Source organism: Salvia miltiorrhiza, chromosome 1 (genome assembly GCF_028751815.1).
Source record: "Salvia miltiorrhiza cultivar Shanhuang (shh) chromosome 1, IMPLAD_Smil_shh, whole genome shotgun sequence".
Lineage (NCBI taxonomy): Eukaryota > Viridiplantae > Streptophyta > Magnoliopsida > Lamiales > Lamiaceae > Salvia > Salvia miltiorrhiza.
In genome coordinates this window covers 72,962,713-72,980,313 of record NC_080387.1, presented here as the reverse complement: position 1 = coordinate 72,980,313, position 17,601 = coordinate 72,962,713, and the positions used below count along the sequence as shown (strand labels likewise).

General features: G+C 39.7%; 4 protein-coding genes and 1 non-coding gene across 5 annotated transcripts; 1 reads left to right on the top strand and 4 right to left on the bottom strand.

Annotated features, from left to right (window-relative positions):
- The first annotated feature begins 2,442 nt into the window (after positions 1-2,442).
- Positions 2,443-6,732, top strand: LOC131012797 (uncharacterized). The gene is made up of 3 exons (XM_057940804.1): positions 2,443-2,581; positions 2,842-3,429; positions 3,524-6,732. The coding sequence occupies exons 1-3, from the start codon at positions 2,443-2,445 to the stop codon at positions 6,730-6,732; spliced, it is 3,936 nt and encodes a 1,311-aa protein (XP_057796787.1).
- Positions 6,733-8,197: 1,465 nt separating this feature from the next.
- LOC131005979 (protein LEAD-SENSITIVE 1-like) lies at positions 8,198-10,359 on the bottom strand. Its single transcript, XM_057933120.1, has 2 exons — positions 10,141-10,359; positions 8,198-9,009 (listed from the first exon to the last, which is right to left on the bottom strand). The coding sequence occupies exons 1-2, from the start codon at positions 10,235-10,237 to the stop codon at positions 8,315-8,317; spliced, it is 792 nt and encodes a 263-aa protein (XP_057789103.1). The 5' UTR covers positions 10,238-10,359; the 3' UTR covers positions 8,198-8,314.
- Positions 10,360-12,546: 2,187 nt separating this feature from the next.
- Positions 12,547-14,782, bottom strand: LOC131005977 (protein LEAD-SENSITIVE 1-like). The gene is made up of 2 exons (XM_057933118.1): positions 14,479-14,782; positions 12,547-13,363 (listed from the first exon to the last, which is right to left on the bottom strand). The coding sequence occupies exons 1-2, from the start codon at positions 14,573-14,575 to the stop codon at positions 12,663-12,665; spliced, it is 798 nt and encodes a 265-aa protein (XP_057789101.1). The 5' UTR covers positions 14,576-14,782; the 3' UTR covers positions 12,547-12,662.
- Positions 14,783-15,695: 913 nt separating this feature from the next.
- On the bottom strand, positions 15,696-16,964 carry LOC131012788 (dehydration-responsive element-binding protein 2F-like). Its single transcript, XM_057940795.1, has one exon. It carries the CDS (start codon positions 16,734-16,736, stop codon positions 15,696-15,698), a length of 1,041 nt encoding a protein of 346 aa, XP_057796778.1. The 5' UTR covers positions 16,737-16,964.
- A 549-nt stretch (positions 16,965-17,513) lies between these two features.
- Positions 17,514-17,587, bottom strand: TRNAV-AAC (transfer RNA valine (anticodon AAC)). Its single transcript has one exon. It is a non-coding gene; the product is annotated as a tRNA-Val (tRNA).
- Positions 17,588-17,601: the final 14 nt, after the last annotated feature.

The window sequence follows — 17,601 nt, the reverse complement described above, 5'->3', positions numbered from 1 at the left end:
TATTTAAAAAGAATAGAATAAAGAAGAAGTAGAATTTTGAAGATTTGATTTATTTCTCTGCCTTTGAACTTGCTGGGTATGTACGAGTCGAGTCAGATACGGGGAAGGATTGTGGTGTTGTTGGTGTTGTGAAAGTCGAGTTGGGAGGGCAGCGACGGTCGGCGGTGGCTTCGAGCTACTGTTTGGCTGGAGTGTGTAGAGGAGAGAGGGATGAGGCGGTGGAATTAGAGCCTTGACTGGGGCTCGACGGCAGCAACTTCATGGTCGATGGCGGTGGTGGTCTATTGACTGCTGTCGCCGGAGATCGAGACTAGGGTGGTGGTTGAAGGAGATAGAGTCGAGGGAGGCGACGGAGGCCACGGAGGCCGCCGTTGCCAAGGAGGAGGCGGTGCGTGTCGAGGGAGAGAGAGAGATTTGAGAGAGCAGAGCGTCTGTGTTTGTGTGTAGCCGAGAGAGATTGAGGGAAGAGAGTGACCGCAGGCGGCGCTCCTCGCCGGGAACGAGGGAGTGTCGGCGATGGTGGCTTGGCTGCTGTCGCCGGACTGATTCAGAGAGAGAGAGGGAGTCGGCGGCGGCAGTGGCTTCTCGCTGCTATCGCCGGAGTTCCAGAGGGAGGATCGGTCGAGAGAGGGAGAGAGATGTTGTGCGTACCGGGGTGTGGAAGAGAGGGAGGAGCGGTGAGAGAGAAGGGGGTTTGACGTGAAGAGAGAAAGAGAGTGAGAGGGAATGAGGGTGCCTTGCAGCGCAGCTGCTGTGTGCTGTGTGCGTGTGTTTGTTTTGTGTGTGTTTCTGAATGTGTGTGTGCGTGTGATTAAGAGAGGGAGGAGAAAGGTAATAGGGTTTGGGGTTTTGGGCCTGGATTGTTGGGCTTTGGCTATTGGGCCGAAAATGTAGAAGGAAAGAGTGAATGGGCTTAAGTTGTTGGGCCGATTTTTAATTTTATTCAGTCTGGGCCATTCCTATTTTATTGAGTTGGGCCTCATCTTTTAATTGGTATGGGCTATTATTTATTTAAGCATGGGCTCTATTTCATCTATTTAAATGGCTTCCCTATTTTATTTAATTAGACTAATAATTAGTTTGATTAAATTATTTTAAAGATGATTTGCATTATAATATTATTAGCATCATGAAGTGCATATTTTCAAATAATTACTTATTACATTATTAAAGTATGAAATGAGCTATGCATTTGCATCATGATTTAAATTGGTTTTATTTATAATCCATTTATAAAATAAAATCGAGTAAGGATATTGTTGGTGTCCTTAACTCAAGAAATTTAGTTTTCAAGTATTTATTCATTAAATTTTGAAACCCGGCGTGACGAATTATAGAATGTTAAGTATTTTCCCTAAGATATTAAGTTAGCTTCACGAGACCTATTAAGAATAGAATTTCTTGTAGGCTTTGTGACCAGGGGATTAGCGCTGCTTTCCCAAGACAGGTTATGTGATTATGATCTTCAGGCTTTGCCTATTCAGGTGGGCTTACTTTCCAAATGTACAAAGTATGATTGAGTTATTAAGCTCTAAATGTTTTCAATGAAATGAAAATTGTTTATTTAATGTAATGAAAACTGTTTATCCAATAAAATATTTTGTGCACTCTGCTCTGTTTAAGGCTCGCATAAGTTAATCGATCGAGGTTCTCTTATGACCTAACACGTTGTTTGAGAATTGTGTACACCTATTAGCTGACTCGGTGGGTTGATCTCCATTCGGGCACTAATCATGTATGAGGCGTTATAAGGGTGCTCGACGGGATGTGTTCCGGAGCATTGGGTCCCAAATGGGAACTTGGCTGGGTTACGCCCTCAGTCCAAGCAAGCGGGAGAAATGGATCCGTCGGTGGCTAAAAGGTCCGGGATCACAGCGAGTAACGGAAAGGGAGTGTGACATGTGCGCACAAATGAAAAAAATGTTTTAACATGCTTAGAAGTACTTCTTTCAATTTAAAACCTTCTAAGTCATGTCAAGTATAATTGGATAAACTGCTCTTTACAAAAATATAAAATGTTTATGAAAATGCATGCCCACTAAGTACATTAGTACTTAGCCCAAAAATACTTTCAAATGTTTTCAGGTTGGCTGGCTGGTGCTGACGGGACGGAGCTGAGGCTAGCGATAAATTCCTATGATAGACTTCCGCTGTAGCAATTACTCTTATACATCTTTTGTTTTCTCAACTTAAGATGACTTCATGTCGAGCTTAAATTTGAAATTCTAGTTTTATGCTAATGAATGTTGGTTGTCAGAAACATGAAACAAAACTTGTGATCCAAAGGGGCATATCCCGACTTTCTATCCTATTTTGGGTTTTAACGAGGTATTTCCCTTGTTTATTTCTATGAATTAGTTGCACCTCGATTATATTTATTCATTCAAGAATTGGGGTGTGACACAAATCCCACAGAATACGCACAGGCTGGTGTTGCGAGATATGAGCAATGATATCCATAATGAAGGGTTAATGCAGATCGATGACTCATCAAACTTCAGTTTTGAAGAGAGGAAAAGACGACGTGGCACAGAATCTCTTGACTTGGTTACCTCCACATCATCCGGGATCTTCCTTGCTGGCAATCGCATGGATGTCTCTGATGACGCAGATCTTACATCGGCGGGCTCCGTCCACGGAGTCGGCCGGGCCCAATGAATTCCATAAGATGGAATTGCAGGGGCTTGGGCCATCCCCTCGCAATTCCGACGCTCCTTGAACTCACCCGAGTTCACAGGCCCAACTTTATCTTCCTTTGCGAAACCATAGCTCACCAACAACGAATCGAGGAAATTCGTGTTCGGCTTAACTTTGAGGGATGTTTCTCTGTTGACTGTGCAGGTAGAAGCGGAGGATTGTGTATGCTGTGGAAAACTTCTGCTTCTTGCAAGCTCATCGGTTACCCACGTAACCATATTGATATGCATATTATTGACGAGAAAGACGATTGGAGATTGACAGGCTACTACGGCTTCCCGGAGAGACGGCGACGCAGAGACTCTTGGAACCTCCTCAGACGTCTCTCGAGCTTGAACTCTCTTCCTTGGTGCATTATGGGGGACTTCAATGATCTCTTGGATCCGGGAGACAAACGGGGGCGCATTGACCACCCAAATTGGCTCATGCAAGGCTTCCGCGAGGCAATTATTGAATGTGGGCTCTCGGACATCCCACTCCGTGGGTATCAATATACCTGGTCAAGAGGTTTGGGGACAAGTCATTTTGTTGAGGAACGCTTGGACCGTGGCATGGCCACGAGCAACTGGAAGAATCTCTTCCCGGAGGCGGTTTTGCTGCCTATTACAGTTGCTATGTCAGACCATGTTCCCCTCTTACTTAATTGCAGAGGGGCTGCTACTCCCAGGATAACCCGCAGATTCCGCTTCGAGAATAAATGGTGCTTCGAGCCTGACTTCCCAAATGTGATACGTGATTGCTGGACCAATCTGCAAAGCATCAACATTCTTGATCGGCTGACGGCGGTTTCCGAATCCATCTCTATATGGTCGAATAACTTGGGCAGCACGCAAAGGGGGAGGAAGAATAAACTTGAGCAGAATATCTCTTTCTACCAAGGGAGAACCGATGCTCTCTCCATCAAGAAGCTTAAGGAAGCAAGGCAAGAGCTGTCCAACATCCTTCTCCGGGAAGAAACTCATTGGAAACAACGCGCCAAACAACACTGGCTGCGTGAGGGAGATTCCAATACAAAACATGGCTTCAGCGAGGCGCAAGGTTAACACCATCACCAAACTGAGGAGGGATGACGGCAGCTGGGCTTCAAGTACTGAGGAAATCGGCCAAGAAGCGAGACAATACTTTGAAAATCTTTTTGATGATTCAACCAACAATGTCGATTTCTATCAAGTCCTTAATCGCCTAACCCCCTGTGTGGATAACACAATGAACGCCGAGCTTACTAAATCTTTCCAGTTTGAAGAGTTTAGCTCTGCCGTGGCTCAGATGCACCCTGATAAGTCGCCGGGTCCCGATGGCTTCAACCCAAAGTTTTACCAAAAATTTTGGAATGTAGTGGGCGAAGATGTGTACCGCAGCTGCTGTGACTGGCTCACTACCGGAACGTTTCCTCCCACTCTCAACAACACCCTGGTTACTCTTATCCCCAAGGTTGATTCCCCAACCAATATGAAAGAGCTCCGGCCCATTGCTCTCTGTAATGTTGTTTACAAAATAATCTCGAAAGTGTTGTGCAATAGGCTCAAGAAGGTTCTCCCCTGCCTCATCGACCGATCACAATCAGCTTTTGTAGAAGGGAGAATGATTCAAGACAATATACTAATCGCCTTCGAAGCTATCCATTCGATGAAGCGGAAAACTCGTGGTAAGAATGGTTACTTGGCTCTCAAGATCGACATTAGTAAAGCATACGATCGCGTTGACTGGAACTATCTGGATGCTGTTTTACAACGCCTTGGCTTCTGCGATAAGTGGCTGGAGTGGATGAGGCTCTGTGTTCGCACCGTTTCTTATGAGATTCTGATCAATAGTGCAGCTGTCAGCCCAATCATTCCGGGGAGGGGGCTCCGCCAAGGAGATCCCCTCTCCCCCTACCTCTTTATCCTGTGTGCCGAGGGCCTTTCAGCCATGATAAATTATGAGACCGCTCGAGGAGATATCCATGGTATTCAAATGGGACGACGGGGCCCCGCCGTTTCTCACCTCATGTTTGCAGACGACTGCATTTTCTTTTGCCGGGCTTCGGAGTTGGAGTGTGCGAATTTGAAGAGGGTGCTGGGAATCTACGAGCTTGCCTCTGGTCAAGCTATAAACTATCAAAAATCTGGGGTCTTTTTCAGCCTGAATGTGAGCGCCACAGAGAGAGAAGCTATCTCTGGCACGTTGGGTGTTACTTCGGCTCTTGATACAGGACGTTACTTGGGCCTGCCTTCACTCATCGGGAGAAAGAAAAAGGAGATCTTCAAGTACCTTCGGGATAGGCTTTGGAAAAAAATACAAGGGTGGAATGGGAAAAAATTGTCCAAGGCGGGTAAAGAGATTCTCCTTAAAGGGGTCGCACAAGCTATACCCTCCTATTGCATGAGCATCTTCTTGCTCCCTACGAGTCTGACTGACGAGATGGAAAAACTCATGAACAGTTTCTGGTGGAGTAATAAGGGCGGTGCGGGGCGGAGTATCAACTGGATGAAGTGGGACAAAATGTGCGTCGATAAAAAGTTCGGAGGAATGGGATTTAGAAGCATGCAATTATTCAACATTGCTATGTTGGGCAAAACAGGGTGGAGGCTTATTGAAGAACCGGACGCACTTGTTTGCAGGATACTCAAAGCTAAATACTTTCCCAATGATGATTTCCTACGAGCCAAGGTAGGGAGCAGCCCTAGCTTCACTTGGCGGAGCATCTGTGCAGCCCAAGACTTGGTAAGGAGTGGAACTCGCTGGAGGGTAGGCGATGGTACTGGAATCAAAGTCTATGAGGATCCTTGGTTACGTAGGGATGGGAGATTTCACGTCTCCTCTCACTGCCCGCCGAATCTCTCGGGTCTCACTGTCCACGACATCTTTATTCCGGGTGCTAGAAGCTGGAATGTGGATTTTATGGAGACTATTTTGAACGAGGAGGATGTACAGGAGATCAGTAGAACCCCCATCGTGCCGACCTCTAACCCGGATAAACTCATTTGGCACTACTCCCCAACTGGGCGCTATACCGTGAAATCTGCTTATCGGCTCGCTAGCTCGCTCACTCTCGACCCCACCTATTCGATAGAGGGTCATTGGAGCCTCCTTTGGAAGATCAAAGTACCACAGAAAGTGCAAAACATCCTGTGGAGGGCTGCACGGGATAACCTTCCCTCGAAGGCAAAGCTACTATCTAGAGGCCTACAGGTAGGCGGCGAGTGCGGCATTTGCAAGGCTGGCTATGAAAACCTCTGGCATACTTTCTTCAGCTGCCCGTTCGCGGAAGATTGCTGGAGAATCAGTAACATGGAGCTTTATATCGATAATGTTCGTAGCCGGTGTGAGTCTTTTTTGCAGGCCCTGTTTATGATAGTTGATGACAAGGACGACACCCGAAAAATCAAGATCTGCATGCTTTTGTGGCAAATCTGGAAGGCTCGGAACTCGGCTGTGTGGAATAACGAGAACCCCTCTCCAGCAAGCTCGGTGCTGATGGCTGCGTGCACCTATGAGGACTGGACCGCTGCCCATTCTAGGGCCCGTCCTGGACCCGTTGCTGCCTCATCTGGTGCGACATGCGTAGGATGGCATGGTCTACCTTCGGGGTGGTTTTGCTGCAATGTGGATGCTGCTTTTTTCAGGGAATCGAACACATGTGGTTTGGGGATGGCTATCCGAGACCACAATGGAAACTTCATCGCAGGCAAGTCTATTAAAATCGTGGGTTCGTGGTCAGTTGAAGAAGGCGAAATGATGGGTATCAAAGAAGCCCTATCTTGGCTCAAAGAGAAGGAACTAACCCACGGTCGGGTGGAAACAGATAGCAAACGGGCGTGCGATGCGATCAACTCAAGAGCGAAGAATTTTTCTGAAATGGGTGCTCTGGCATCCCACTGTCGGAATGAATTATCCTTGGCACCGGACGTCCGTATCCACCATGTCAAGAGAACAAGAAATGCTATAGCCCATATCTTAGCGAAGGCGGCGAGAGATATAGATGCACATCATGTTTGGAATGAACCCCCGTCCTTTGTGGTGGGTCATCTCCACATACCATGTTCGTGTGATTAATAAAATCCCCGCTTTTCTCAAAAAAAAAAAAGAAACACACAAGATTACGAAAGGGACGGAAAGGTGTATCGGAAAAATAGCGACGCTGAAAAATGGCTCCAAATTTTATTATCTGAAAAATATATGAGTTTTAGGATGAAATATTTCAGTCAACAATGAAATACGAAAAATCTTATAAATTAAAAAGTTAATTATATTTTACGTTCTCAATTTGCATGTTCCAAACGTTTAATGTTTTTATATAAGATATCTCTAACTTTCAAAGATTTTAAAACAATATTATCCCCACTTTTCATTTTATATTAAAAAGTCTCGACTTTCAGTGTTTTTCATAAAATATCTTAATGTACCATATTCTTAAAGGAAACGACATAATTTTATTGGGTGGATAAATTGAAAAAAAAAAAAACATTCCACCTAAAAATTAGGTGATGTGACTCATATTTTTGTTGCCATATTTATTATAGCGAAATATTTTCTAAAAATTGTTCAAAGTTAAGGGGTTTTAAATAAAAATGAAAGTTGTGGATAGTTTTCAAAAATGCTGAAAGTTGAAAATTTTCAAATAAAAAATAAAAAAAATAAAAATGTTTTATAAAAATATTAAAATTGAACACAAAATATAATTAACTCTAAATTATATAAAAATATAATTTCTGACGTTGTGGGAAAGGCGGGGCTTTCATCCCGAGGGGAAGGGTGATTCCAATTTGTGCATTATGATTCAACTATAATCACACCCGTTTCATATAATTGTGGGACCCTTTCTTAACTATACAAAAATCACCATTTATTTTATTAAAACTCGTACCCATAAAAATGTCTTACTTTTGGTGAACGAAGAGAGTATTAATTAAATCTCTAATTAAATCTATTTGCTATATAAAATTATTCATATATTATATTATTGTAAATAAAATAATTACTATTTTAAACTCATTAGACTCAAACTATTCGGCAAATAAAGCGTGAGATTTGGCTCGATAATAAACAAATTAAATTTATGCACAATAGTGATCGACTCAGTTCGGTTCCCTAAGAGAGAAAACATGAGTTTTTATAGCCATTTTTATTAACATAGGCCCACAAGTGAGCCAAATTAACTTCATCTTTTCCTTAAATTTCTCTTAATTGGAAGATAAAATAGTAAGTATAGTTAATTTTTTTTATATTAATAGCTACTTTTTATTTTTACTATCTCAATTTGAACATATTAAAATTCCACTCTTTTTATAGATAAAAAGTTCGAATTTGAGAAATCTGGCCTCAAGCATTAACCTCTCTATCACTAAACTAATACACGCTATGAATGCACTTCAATGATTAAGAGAGCACAAATAAAATCTAGCTATTTTCGTTTTAGGGCGTTAATTTTGCATGATTGACAATTTTTATCCTTAAAATTAGGATATCTTTAATCTCACCGTTTCAATGGGATACAAATCAAGCAAAATAGAGAGCAACATATAAAAAACTGTTGAAAACTGATTCCACACCTCTGTGAAAGCAAAATATAGGAAAACAGAGAGTTGCATAATCGAAGAAAACATCAAAGGAACAACCATTCTTGAAATATTTGTGATCATCTCCTACGCTTTTTACGCCGATCACCAGCGACGTCGGCACCACCATCTACCTCGGCCAGTAACTTTCCATGGAACGCTGCAACGCCCTCGACGTTCACCTTAACAACGTCATCCCTAACACCAACATCAGAAGCATACCGATTCAAGTTATAGCTCACCACTGCTGTGGCACCAAGAACAACCGGATTTGAGACGAACATCTTCAGGGGCAAAGAGAGAATCGCGGCCACAGGAACACCAACAACAGACGAGACTTGGCCACTGCCACCGGAGCCTCTCTGGGTACAAACAACGAGCTCGGTTTTACAATATAAAGCGAAGTCTTCACAGTTGTTTGAAAACACATCATACTTCCCGAATCCATGCTGCAGCAAATGCATAGCCCTGTGGATCACATCTTCTGGAGGATCGGATTTGGCAGTCGTGCATGTCCCAGATCGGAGCCTAGTGATCAAAACCACGGGGCTAACTCCATACTCGAAACGATACAAAGATCCATCCCCCAAGAAGCAGTTCAAGCATGACATAACCACTCCACTTGTATGCTTTCTGAAGCCGCAATCTGGAAAATCTAAACAGTCGGCTGTGACATCTGTGATCGATGATGAGAAGCGAAAGGAAGTAGAGTCACCAGAACTCAAATTCTGATGTTGAGTGAAGTGCACCACTTTGTCACCACCAATATAGATACCTAACAGTTACAGATGTAATACATCAATGTCAAATGAAAATAGTGACATTACTATTATAGGGTAATAGCGCTTAAATACACAAACTTTCACACATTTAAAACTTATCATTCGACCATATTGATGAGTGGTGACAAGTTTAGAAAGAGTAAGGTACAGATGAGAAGAAGAAACAAGAAGTATTGGACAATGTAGAATGAGTAAAGAAATATGATGCCTAAGAGCATGGATGAAACAAAGCAATGTTAAATAAAAAATAGTGACATAGCTAAGGTACAAATGGATGAATATTTTGCAGCTACTTATTGTTTGAGAGACCAAAACTTATCATTCGACTATATTGATGAGTGGTAACGACTAACGAGTCTAGGAAGAGTGAGATTTTGATGCAGAGATGAAACAAGAAGACTTAATACAACAAATATCAATTAAATACAGTGGCATTACTATTATTGAGCAAAAGGTACAAAATGGACTAATATTTTGAAGCTACTTATTATCTTCAAATGCTAGTTGAGGCGCTAAAACTTATCATTCGACCATATTGATGAGTCGAGACGAATCTAGGAAGAGTAAGATACTGATGCGGAGACGAAACAAGATGTATTGGTCAATGTAGAATGATGAGTACAAGAAATGCACACCCCAAATTGTTATTCAAATATAGATATGATGCCTAACAACATAGATGAAACAAAGCAATGTTAAATAAAAAAGTGACATAACTATGGTACAAATGGATGAATACTTTGCAGCTACTTATTGTTTGAGACACTGAAACTTATCATGAGATGATATTGATGAGTGGCAACAAGCCTAGGAAGAGTGAGATATTGATACACAGATTAAACAAGAAAACTTAGACAATTGTAGAAGAGATACCAAAATGCACAAACCAATTTTTCTAGTCCAAAATCATGACAATGCTGAGGAATTAAACAAAGTGAATTAAACCTCCATTGTTAAGGAAAAGAAGACACACAAACACCAAACGCACACAAAAGGCATACAACTACTTCAAAAATCATCACATTCTGCAATGTTCAAGGAAACACAAATCCTAATTAAATAAGAAAATCAAACAACAACAACTAAAAAAAAAAAAAGGTATATGTTTGAATAGAGAGAGAAACCATGGTGAGAGTATGCGAAAACGGGAGTCCTCCAAGTGTAGATATGGTCTCCTGCTTCTAAATCGCTTCGTTTCACTCTGTGTGACAGAAATCCCATCTCTCCCTCCCTCTCTCTCTAAATTTTTTTCCCCATTAACAAAATTAGATTCGTCATTTTCTCCTTGGCTTCAGTTTCCGATTAGATACATATATGTATACACTCGCAATTTTATTCCAAGACTAGTGTATTACCCGTCGAAATTCGATGGGTACATATTTTCTTGTAATTTATATATTTTATGTTATTCTTATGATAATTATATAAAATAATTTTTTATGTAAATTATTTATATAATTAATTAAATTAAATTAAATTAGTAATACATTTTAAATTATATTAATCTCAACAACTTTTAGCAATTAAATTATTAATTTTGTTGAGATCATAAAAATACCCATTAGTTTTCATATGAAATTATATAAAAAGTTGACGCGTAAGGAAAAAAAAAAAGAGTAGAAATACATATAAATTTGACATAGGTATGATGGAAGATTGATTTGTTGCATTTGTTGTTACAAGATTTATTAATTTTTTTCATTTTTTTTTATTTTGCCTTTTGACCATAATTTTATATGGAATTTGAAAAATCATAATTGAATTGTGAGTATCATATAATTCCGAACTTCTAAAAGCATAACTAATTATGAAAATAATCTCGTCTGATATTTAAAAGACCATAACTGATTTATCGAACATCATATCATTTGGAGTTTTAAGACCAACCAAGTTGTGGGCATCATCTCGTCGCAAACTTGACAGATCACCTCTAACTTCTTAGCATCATCTTGTCTGAAACTTGAAAGAGAATCATCTCGTTTAAAACTTGAAAGAGCATCATCTCGTCTGGAGTTTTGAGCATCAACTCATCTAGAGTTTGAGAGAGCATCATCAAATATGAAATTATATTCAACCATGACTCCAATTGTCAACTATCTAACAAACATAACTCTAATAATTTAGATATTTTATTTATATATGTAATTTTATTAGTTCAAACTCTAAAGAGAAAGGAAAGAGAAGAGTTCTTAAAGCGATGACAGCCTTGTCATTATATAGTGTAGAAGATGAGCCGCTACAAGATTACATTACTGCCCTTTTCAACTCCCTATGATCAAAACCATTCCATCATCAACATTTTCATTTTCATTTTTATTTTAATTAATATGAAATTTTTTTCCAACCACATTTTTCAAGTCAGCTGTCGATCATAAATGCCACGACTTAACAACGTACTACATTATGCAGAGCAATTAATTTGATGAAATTCTAATTTTAAGGATTTTACTTTTAAGCCATACAAATTTGTCCACACACACAAAAAAAAAAGGGATTAATCCTTAACTTCTTTTGTTTTGAAAACTCAACTTGGCTGTGTGTGCAAACCAATTTATAAAAAATATAGCTTAAACTTTAGTTTATTTCAAATAAACTACTTTCATTCTCTAAACATATAATTAAGTAATTTATATTTAATATATACACACAAAAATACTTATTCTGCAATTCAATCATCAAAACAAATTAATCGAACACAAATCAAAGTCCAAATAACAATTTTAAACTAAACCTCAGCTTTTGTCCAAATATCATGTTAATTTGGGCCTAATTCAATCTTATTTTGATCAAGGGTGATTCTATTCATAGCCATAGCCTCTAAATTAAATACCCATAGCTCATAGCCCTCATCGTCTACACAACTCATTGACATTTTTCGTCTACAGTTTCAAGAAAAGCCGAGTTGTGTAGATTTCACTGTTTCAAGAAAAGCCGAGTTGTGTAGACGAAAAAATGTCAATGAGTTGTGTATACGATGGGGGCTATGAGCTATGAGTATTTAATTTAGAGGCTATGGGCTAAAGGATAAAATGGTCAATCTATAATTATTTATTATTATTATTATTTTAAATGGGGGCTATACTAAGTAAAAGGGGGCTATGAATGGAATCACTCTTTAGTCAAGATTCCAAAACAAGCTTTCAAATAATACTTTTTTTATAAGCCCATTCAAAAAAAATATAAACCCATTCCTTTTTATCTGTATAGGCCCACAAGCAAGTCCAATTAATTTCCTCTTTTCCCTTAATTACAAGGTAAAATAGTAAGTGTGGTTATTTTTTAATTTTTTATATTAGTGAATACTTTTTATTTTTACTATCTTAATTTGAAAATTGTAAAGTTCACTCTTTTTGTATATATATATATATTCTACATAAATTTTTAAAAATCACGCGACGGTAGACTCGAATATGAAAAATTTATCCTCAAGGAACCTCTCTATCACTACACATAAAATCTAGCTATTTTCCTTTAGAGGATAGAACTTGAATCCTACTATCTACACCTCTATGGAAGCAAAATATGGAAAATTAGAGAGCAGCATATAGAAAACTGCTGTGAATGCAAAATATAGAAAAACTAAGAGTTGCATAATAGAAGAAAACATCAAAGGAACAACCATTCTTGAAATACTTGTGATCATCCATCAACTGTTTCTCCTGCGCTTCTTAGGCCGATCACCAGCGACGTCAGCGCCACCATCTACCCCGGCCGTTAGGTTGCCATGAAACGCTGCAACGCCCTCGACCTCCACCTTAACAACATCATCCCTAACACCAACATCAGAAGCATACCGATTCAAGTTATAGTTCACCACTGCTGTGGCACCAAGAACAACCGGATTAGAGACGAACATCTTCAGGGGCAAAGAGAGAATCGTGGCCACAGGAACACCAACAACAGACGAGACTTGGCCACTGCCACCTGAGCCTCTCCGGGGACAAACAACAAGCTCGGTTTTACAATATAAAGCGAAGTCTTCACAGTTGTTTGAAAACACATCATACTTCCCGAATCCATGCTGCAGCAAATGCATAGCCCTGTGGATCACCTCTTCTGGAGGATCGGATTTGGCAGTCGTGCATGTCCCAGATCGGAGCCTAGTGATCAAAACCACGGGGCTAACTCCATACTCGAAACGATACAAAGATCCATCCCCCAAGAAGCAGTTCAAGCATGACATAACAACTCCACTTGTATGCTTTCTGAAGCCGCAATCTGGAAAATCTAAACAGTCGGCTGTGACATCTGTGACCGATGATGAGAAGCGAAAGGAAGTAGAGTCACCAGAACTCAAATTCTGATGTTGAGTGAAGTGCACCACTTTGTCACCACCAATATAGATACCTAACAGTTATAGATTTAAATACAACAATGTCAAATGAAACTAGTGGCATTACTATTATGGGGTAATAGCGCTTAAATACACAAACTTTCACACATTTAAAACTTATCATTCGTCCATATTGATGAGTGGTGACGAATCTAGGAAGAGTAAGATACTGATGCGAAGAAGAAACAAGAAGTATTGGACAATGTAGAATGAGTAAAGAAATATGATACCTAAGAGTATGGATGAAACAAAACAATGTTAAATAAAGATAGTGACATAGCTAAGGTACAAATGGATGAATATTTTGCAGCTACTTATTGTTTGAGAGACCAAAACTTATCATTCGACCATATTGATGAGTGGTAACGACCAACGAGTCTAGGAAGAGAGAGATATTGATACTGAGATGAAACAAGAAGATTCAATGCAACAAATATCAAATAAAAACAGTGGCATTACTATTATTGAGCAAAAGGTACAAAATGGACTAATATTTTGAAGCTACTTATTATCTTCAAATGCTAGTTGAGGCGCTAAAACTTATCATTCGACCAAATTGATGAGTGGAGACGAATCTAGGAAGCGTAAGATACTGATGCAGAGATGAAACAAGAAGTATTGGACAATGTAAATGAGTAAAAAACTGCAAACCCCAAATTGTTATTCAAATAAGAAATGAGGCCCAACAATATGGATGAAACAAAGCACTGGTGAATAAAAAAAGTGACATTAACTATGGTGCAAATGGATGAATACTTTGCAGCTCCTTATTGTTTGAGACACTAAAACTTATCATGAGATGATATTGATGAGTGGCAACAAGCCTAGGAAGAGTGAAATATTGATACACAGATTAAACAAGAAAACTTAGAATCCAAAATCATGACAATGCTGAGGAATTAAACAAAGTGAATTAAACTCCATTGTTAAGGAAAAAAAGACACACAATCCCACAAACAACACCAAATTAACACACACAAAGGGCATACAACTACTTCAAAAATCATCACATTCATAGCTATAGACTGCAATTAAAAAAAGAAACTGCAATGTTCAAGGAAGCACAAATCCTTGACTAAGTAATTAAATAAGAAAAAAAAAGCGTATATGTTTGAATAGAGAGAGAAACCATGGTGAGAGTATGCGAAAATGGGAGTCCTCCAAGTGTAGATATGGTCTCCTGCTTCTAAATCGCTTCGTTTCACTCTGTGTGACAGAAATCCCATCTCTCCCTCCCTCTCTCTCTAAATTTTTTTCCCCATTAACAAAATTAGATTCGTCATTTTCTCCTTCGCTTCAGTTTCCGATTAGATACATATATGTATACACTCGAAATTTAATTCCAAGATGTAAATGGACAAAAAACGCTTTTCGCAAGGCAAAATTTACGCAAAAAACGAAGCTTTTTGCCCTTTTTCCATGGCAAATAAAAAGAAGGGTTAATTGCATGAAAATACACGAACTTTAGTCACTTTTTCATTCTGCACACCGACTTTGAAATTTACATTTTAAGCCATGAACTTTGCATTCGTTCCATTTTTTCCTTAAAATTCACCTCCGGCCATCGGAAATCTGAGGGCGCCACGCGTACGTGACACATCATTAATGTGTGCTGACGTGTCTTTAATTTTAAGGGTGCCTCCAATGGTGTATTTTTTTCAGTTTTTACCTTTAAAAACTGCCATTGGAGAAACCAAAAACTAGTTTCCAAATTTTACACCAAAAACTGGTTGGCAACTCTAAACCAGTTTTTAGCTGACACACATGGACCCCATTTTTTACTTTTTTGACTTGGTAGCCAAAATTTGTGGTGTTTCGCTTCTTTTTTATTTATTTTTAATTCTACTCTTATTTTTTTATTGCTTTATTTCCTATTACAATTCATGTAATAACAAATACATCTATGAATGTAACGATTTTTTTTAATTTTGCAATGTAATTTTAATTTTAATAATGTAATTCGAATTTTATTAATATAATTTTAATTTTCATATGGACTTATAAAGTTATTTTATTATATTACATAATTTAAATATAAAATTTAATTTAAATAATAAATTTAATTTAAATATTTACTTAAAATATGTAAATAATTGAAATAAAATTAATGTATATATAGATAATTAGATATATAAAAATGGAGTATGTATTATAGTGGGGCCCTTAAAAAAAGTAAGAAACTGGTTTATTGTTGGAGGAGATGTAAGAGAAAAAGTAGATGAGTTTCTAAAGCTGATGTGGCAGTGATGTGGCAATTTTAGAAAGTAAAAACTGGATCATGATTGGAGGCACCCTAATACTCTCTCTCTATCTACTTCTCTCTCTCTCTTTCTTTTCTCTCTCTCTCTAATATTCACCTCCGTCCCCGCACTTCCCTCGTCCCACACAACTCGAGGCCGCCGCTGCCACTGCCGCCGCACGGACCGCCGCCGAGACCCGTCTCCACGTCGCCGTAGACGACGTCAAAGAAGCAAATAAACTTCTTTTGGTTCTGAGAAAGATCGGTATAGTATCCCTCTCCGACGTCCATACCTTCTTCCCGGGCGAGGCACTCGACTGAATATCCGCATGTGCATGGAAAGTGGTGGTATCTGTTAGATGAATATCCGCTTCAGCTATTTCACTCAGTGTATCCCAGTTAAAGTTGTTAGCTGCACAGGTACCGAATCCATCTTCTTCGTCGTCTTTGAATGATAATGATTCTATCTCTGTGAAATTCTTTGATGTGTTATCACTCTCACATGGCTGATGTCCCTCTCCTTTTAGTACCCCGAGCTGCTGGAGGAATTCATTCAGATCAATCTGTGGCTTGTCTTCGGAGGTAATCACTTTACTCTGAGATGAAAACTCGGTATCTTTCTCCGTTGCCTCAGGAATTTCTAGACGGGGCTCCTCGCTTAGAATGTGCACGTCGTTTTTGGGATCACTGGATGATGAACTTGATGAATAATCCTGACCAAGAACCCCACTCTTCTTGAGTTCTTGCAGCCTCTGGTGAATCACATGGACGCTCGGCTGCGCATTTAAGTTGAGCAATCCTGTACTGGGCAACTTGGAGTTGAAGTTACTGGAAGGGAACCATTTAAACTTCTGCGACTTGCTCAACGGATTGAAGTTGGACCTCAAGTGAGGCAGATTAAGGTACGCCTCCGGCCCATATAACCTTCTTGCAGCTTCATCGTAAGCCATGGCGGCCTCTTCCGCGGTGGAGAAAGAGCCCAGCCAGAGCCTGGTCCTCTTCTTGGGCTCTCTTATCTCGGCCACCCACTTCCCCCACGTCCTCTGTCGAACACCACGATACTCACACGTGGCGTTCTGAGGGCCACCTTTCCCCCTGGCGGGGCCTTTCTTCCAAGGCTTGAGCGGAGACTTTCTGCAATTCTCCATTAGTGTGGTGTGTGTGTCTTAGTAGTAGTTTGAGAGTGAGAGAGTGAGGAGTAGAGTAGTTTGTTAAAAGTGGGAATGGATGGCGCGGGGTATGTATAGTGTGTGTGAGTGTGAGCCTGTGTTTTGGTTTAAATGTGTTCACGTTTGGAGAAAGAATTTGAAGCTCCATGTGACCGTTTAAGCTCTCCATTTGCTACTGTCAAGTGTCACTCTAGAGCTACAAGTCACATGTTTCTGTATTTTATTTTTTCTAATTTGGGCTCGATCTTGATGGCTTTGGTGTAGTAGTTTGACGTCGTCTACGGCGACGTGGAGACGGGTCTCGGCGGCAGTGGCGGCGGCGGCCTCGAGTTGTGTGGGACGAGGGAAGCGCGGGGACGGAGGTGAATATTAGAGAGAGAGAAAGAAAAGAAAGAGAGAGAGAAGTAGATAGAGAGAGTATTAGAGAGAGTATTAAATTAAAGACACGTCAGCACACATTAATGACGTGTCACGTACGCGTGGCGCCAAAAGGCGCCACCTCAGATTTCCGATGGCCGGAGGTGAATTTTAAGGAAAAAATGGAACGAATGCAAAGTTCATGGTTTAAAATGTAAATTTCAAAGTCGGTGTGCAGAATGAAAAAGTGACTAAAGTTCGTGTATTTTCATGCAATTAACCCTAAAAAGAACCGTCATCATTTATTCTTATTTTTTTACCTTTCAACTAATTATATATTTTAAAAAAATAAAAAATCAAAGTAGGATGAATTGAGAAAAAAGAGCGAAAAAAACGAAATGGCTTCGCCCGGACTCGAACCGGAGACCTTCAGTGTGTTAGACTGACGTGATAACCAACTACACCACGAAACCATTTACTTATTTTA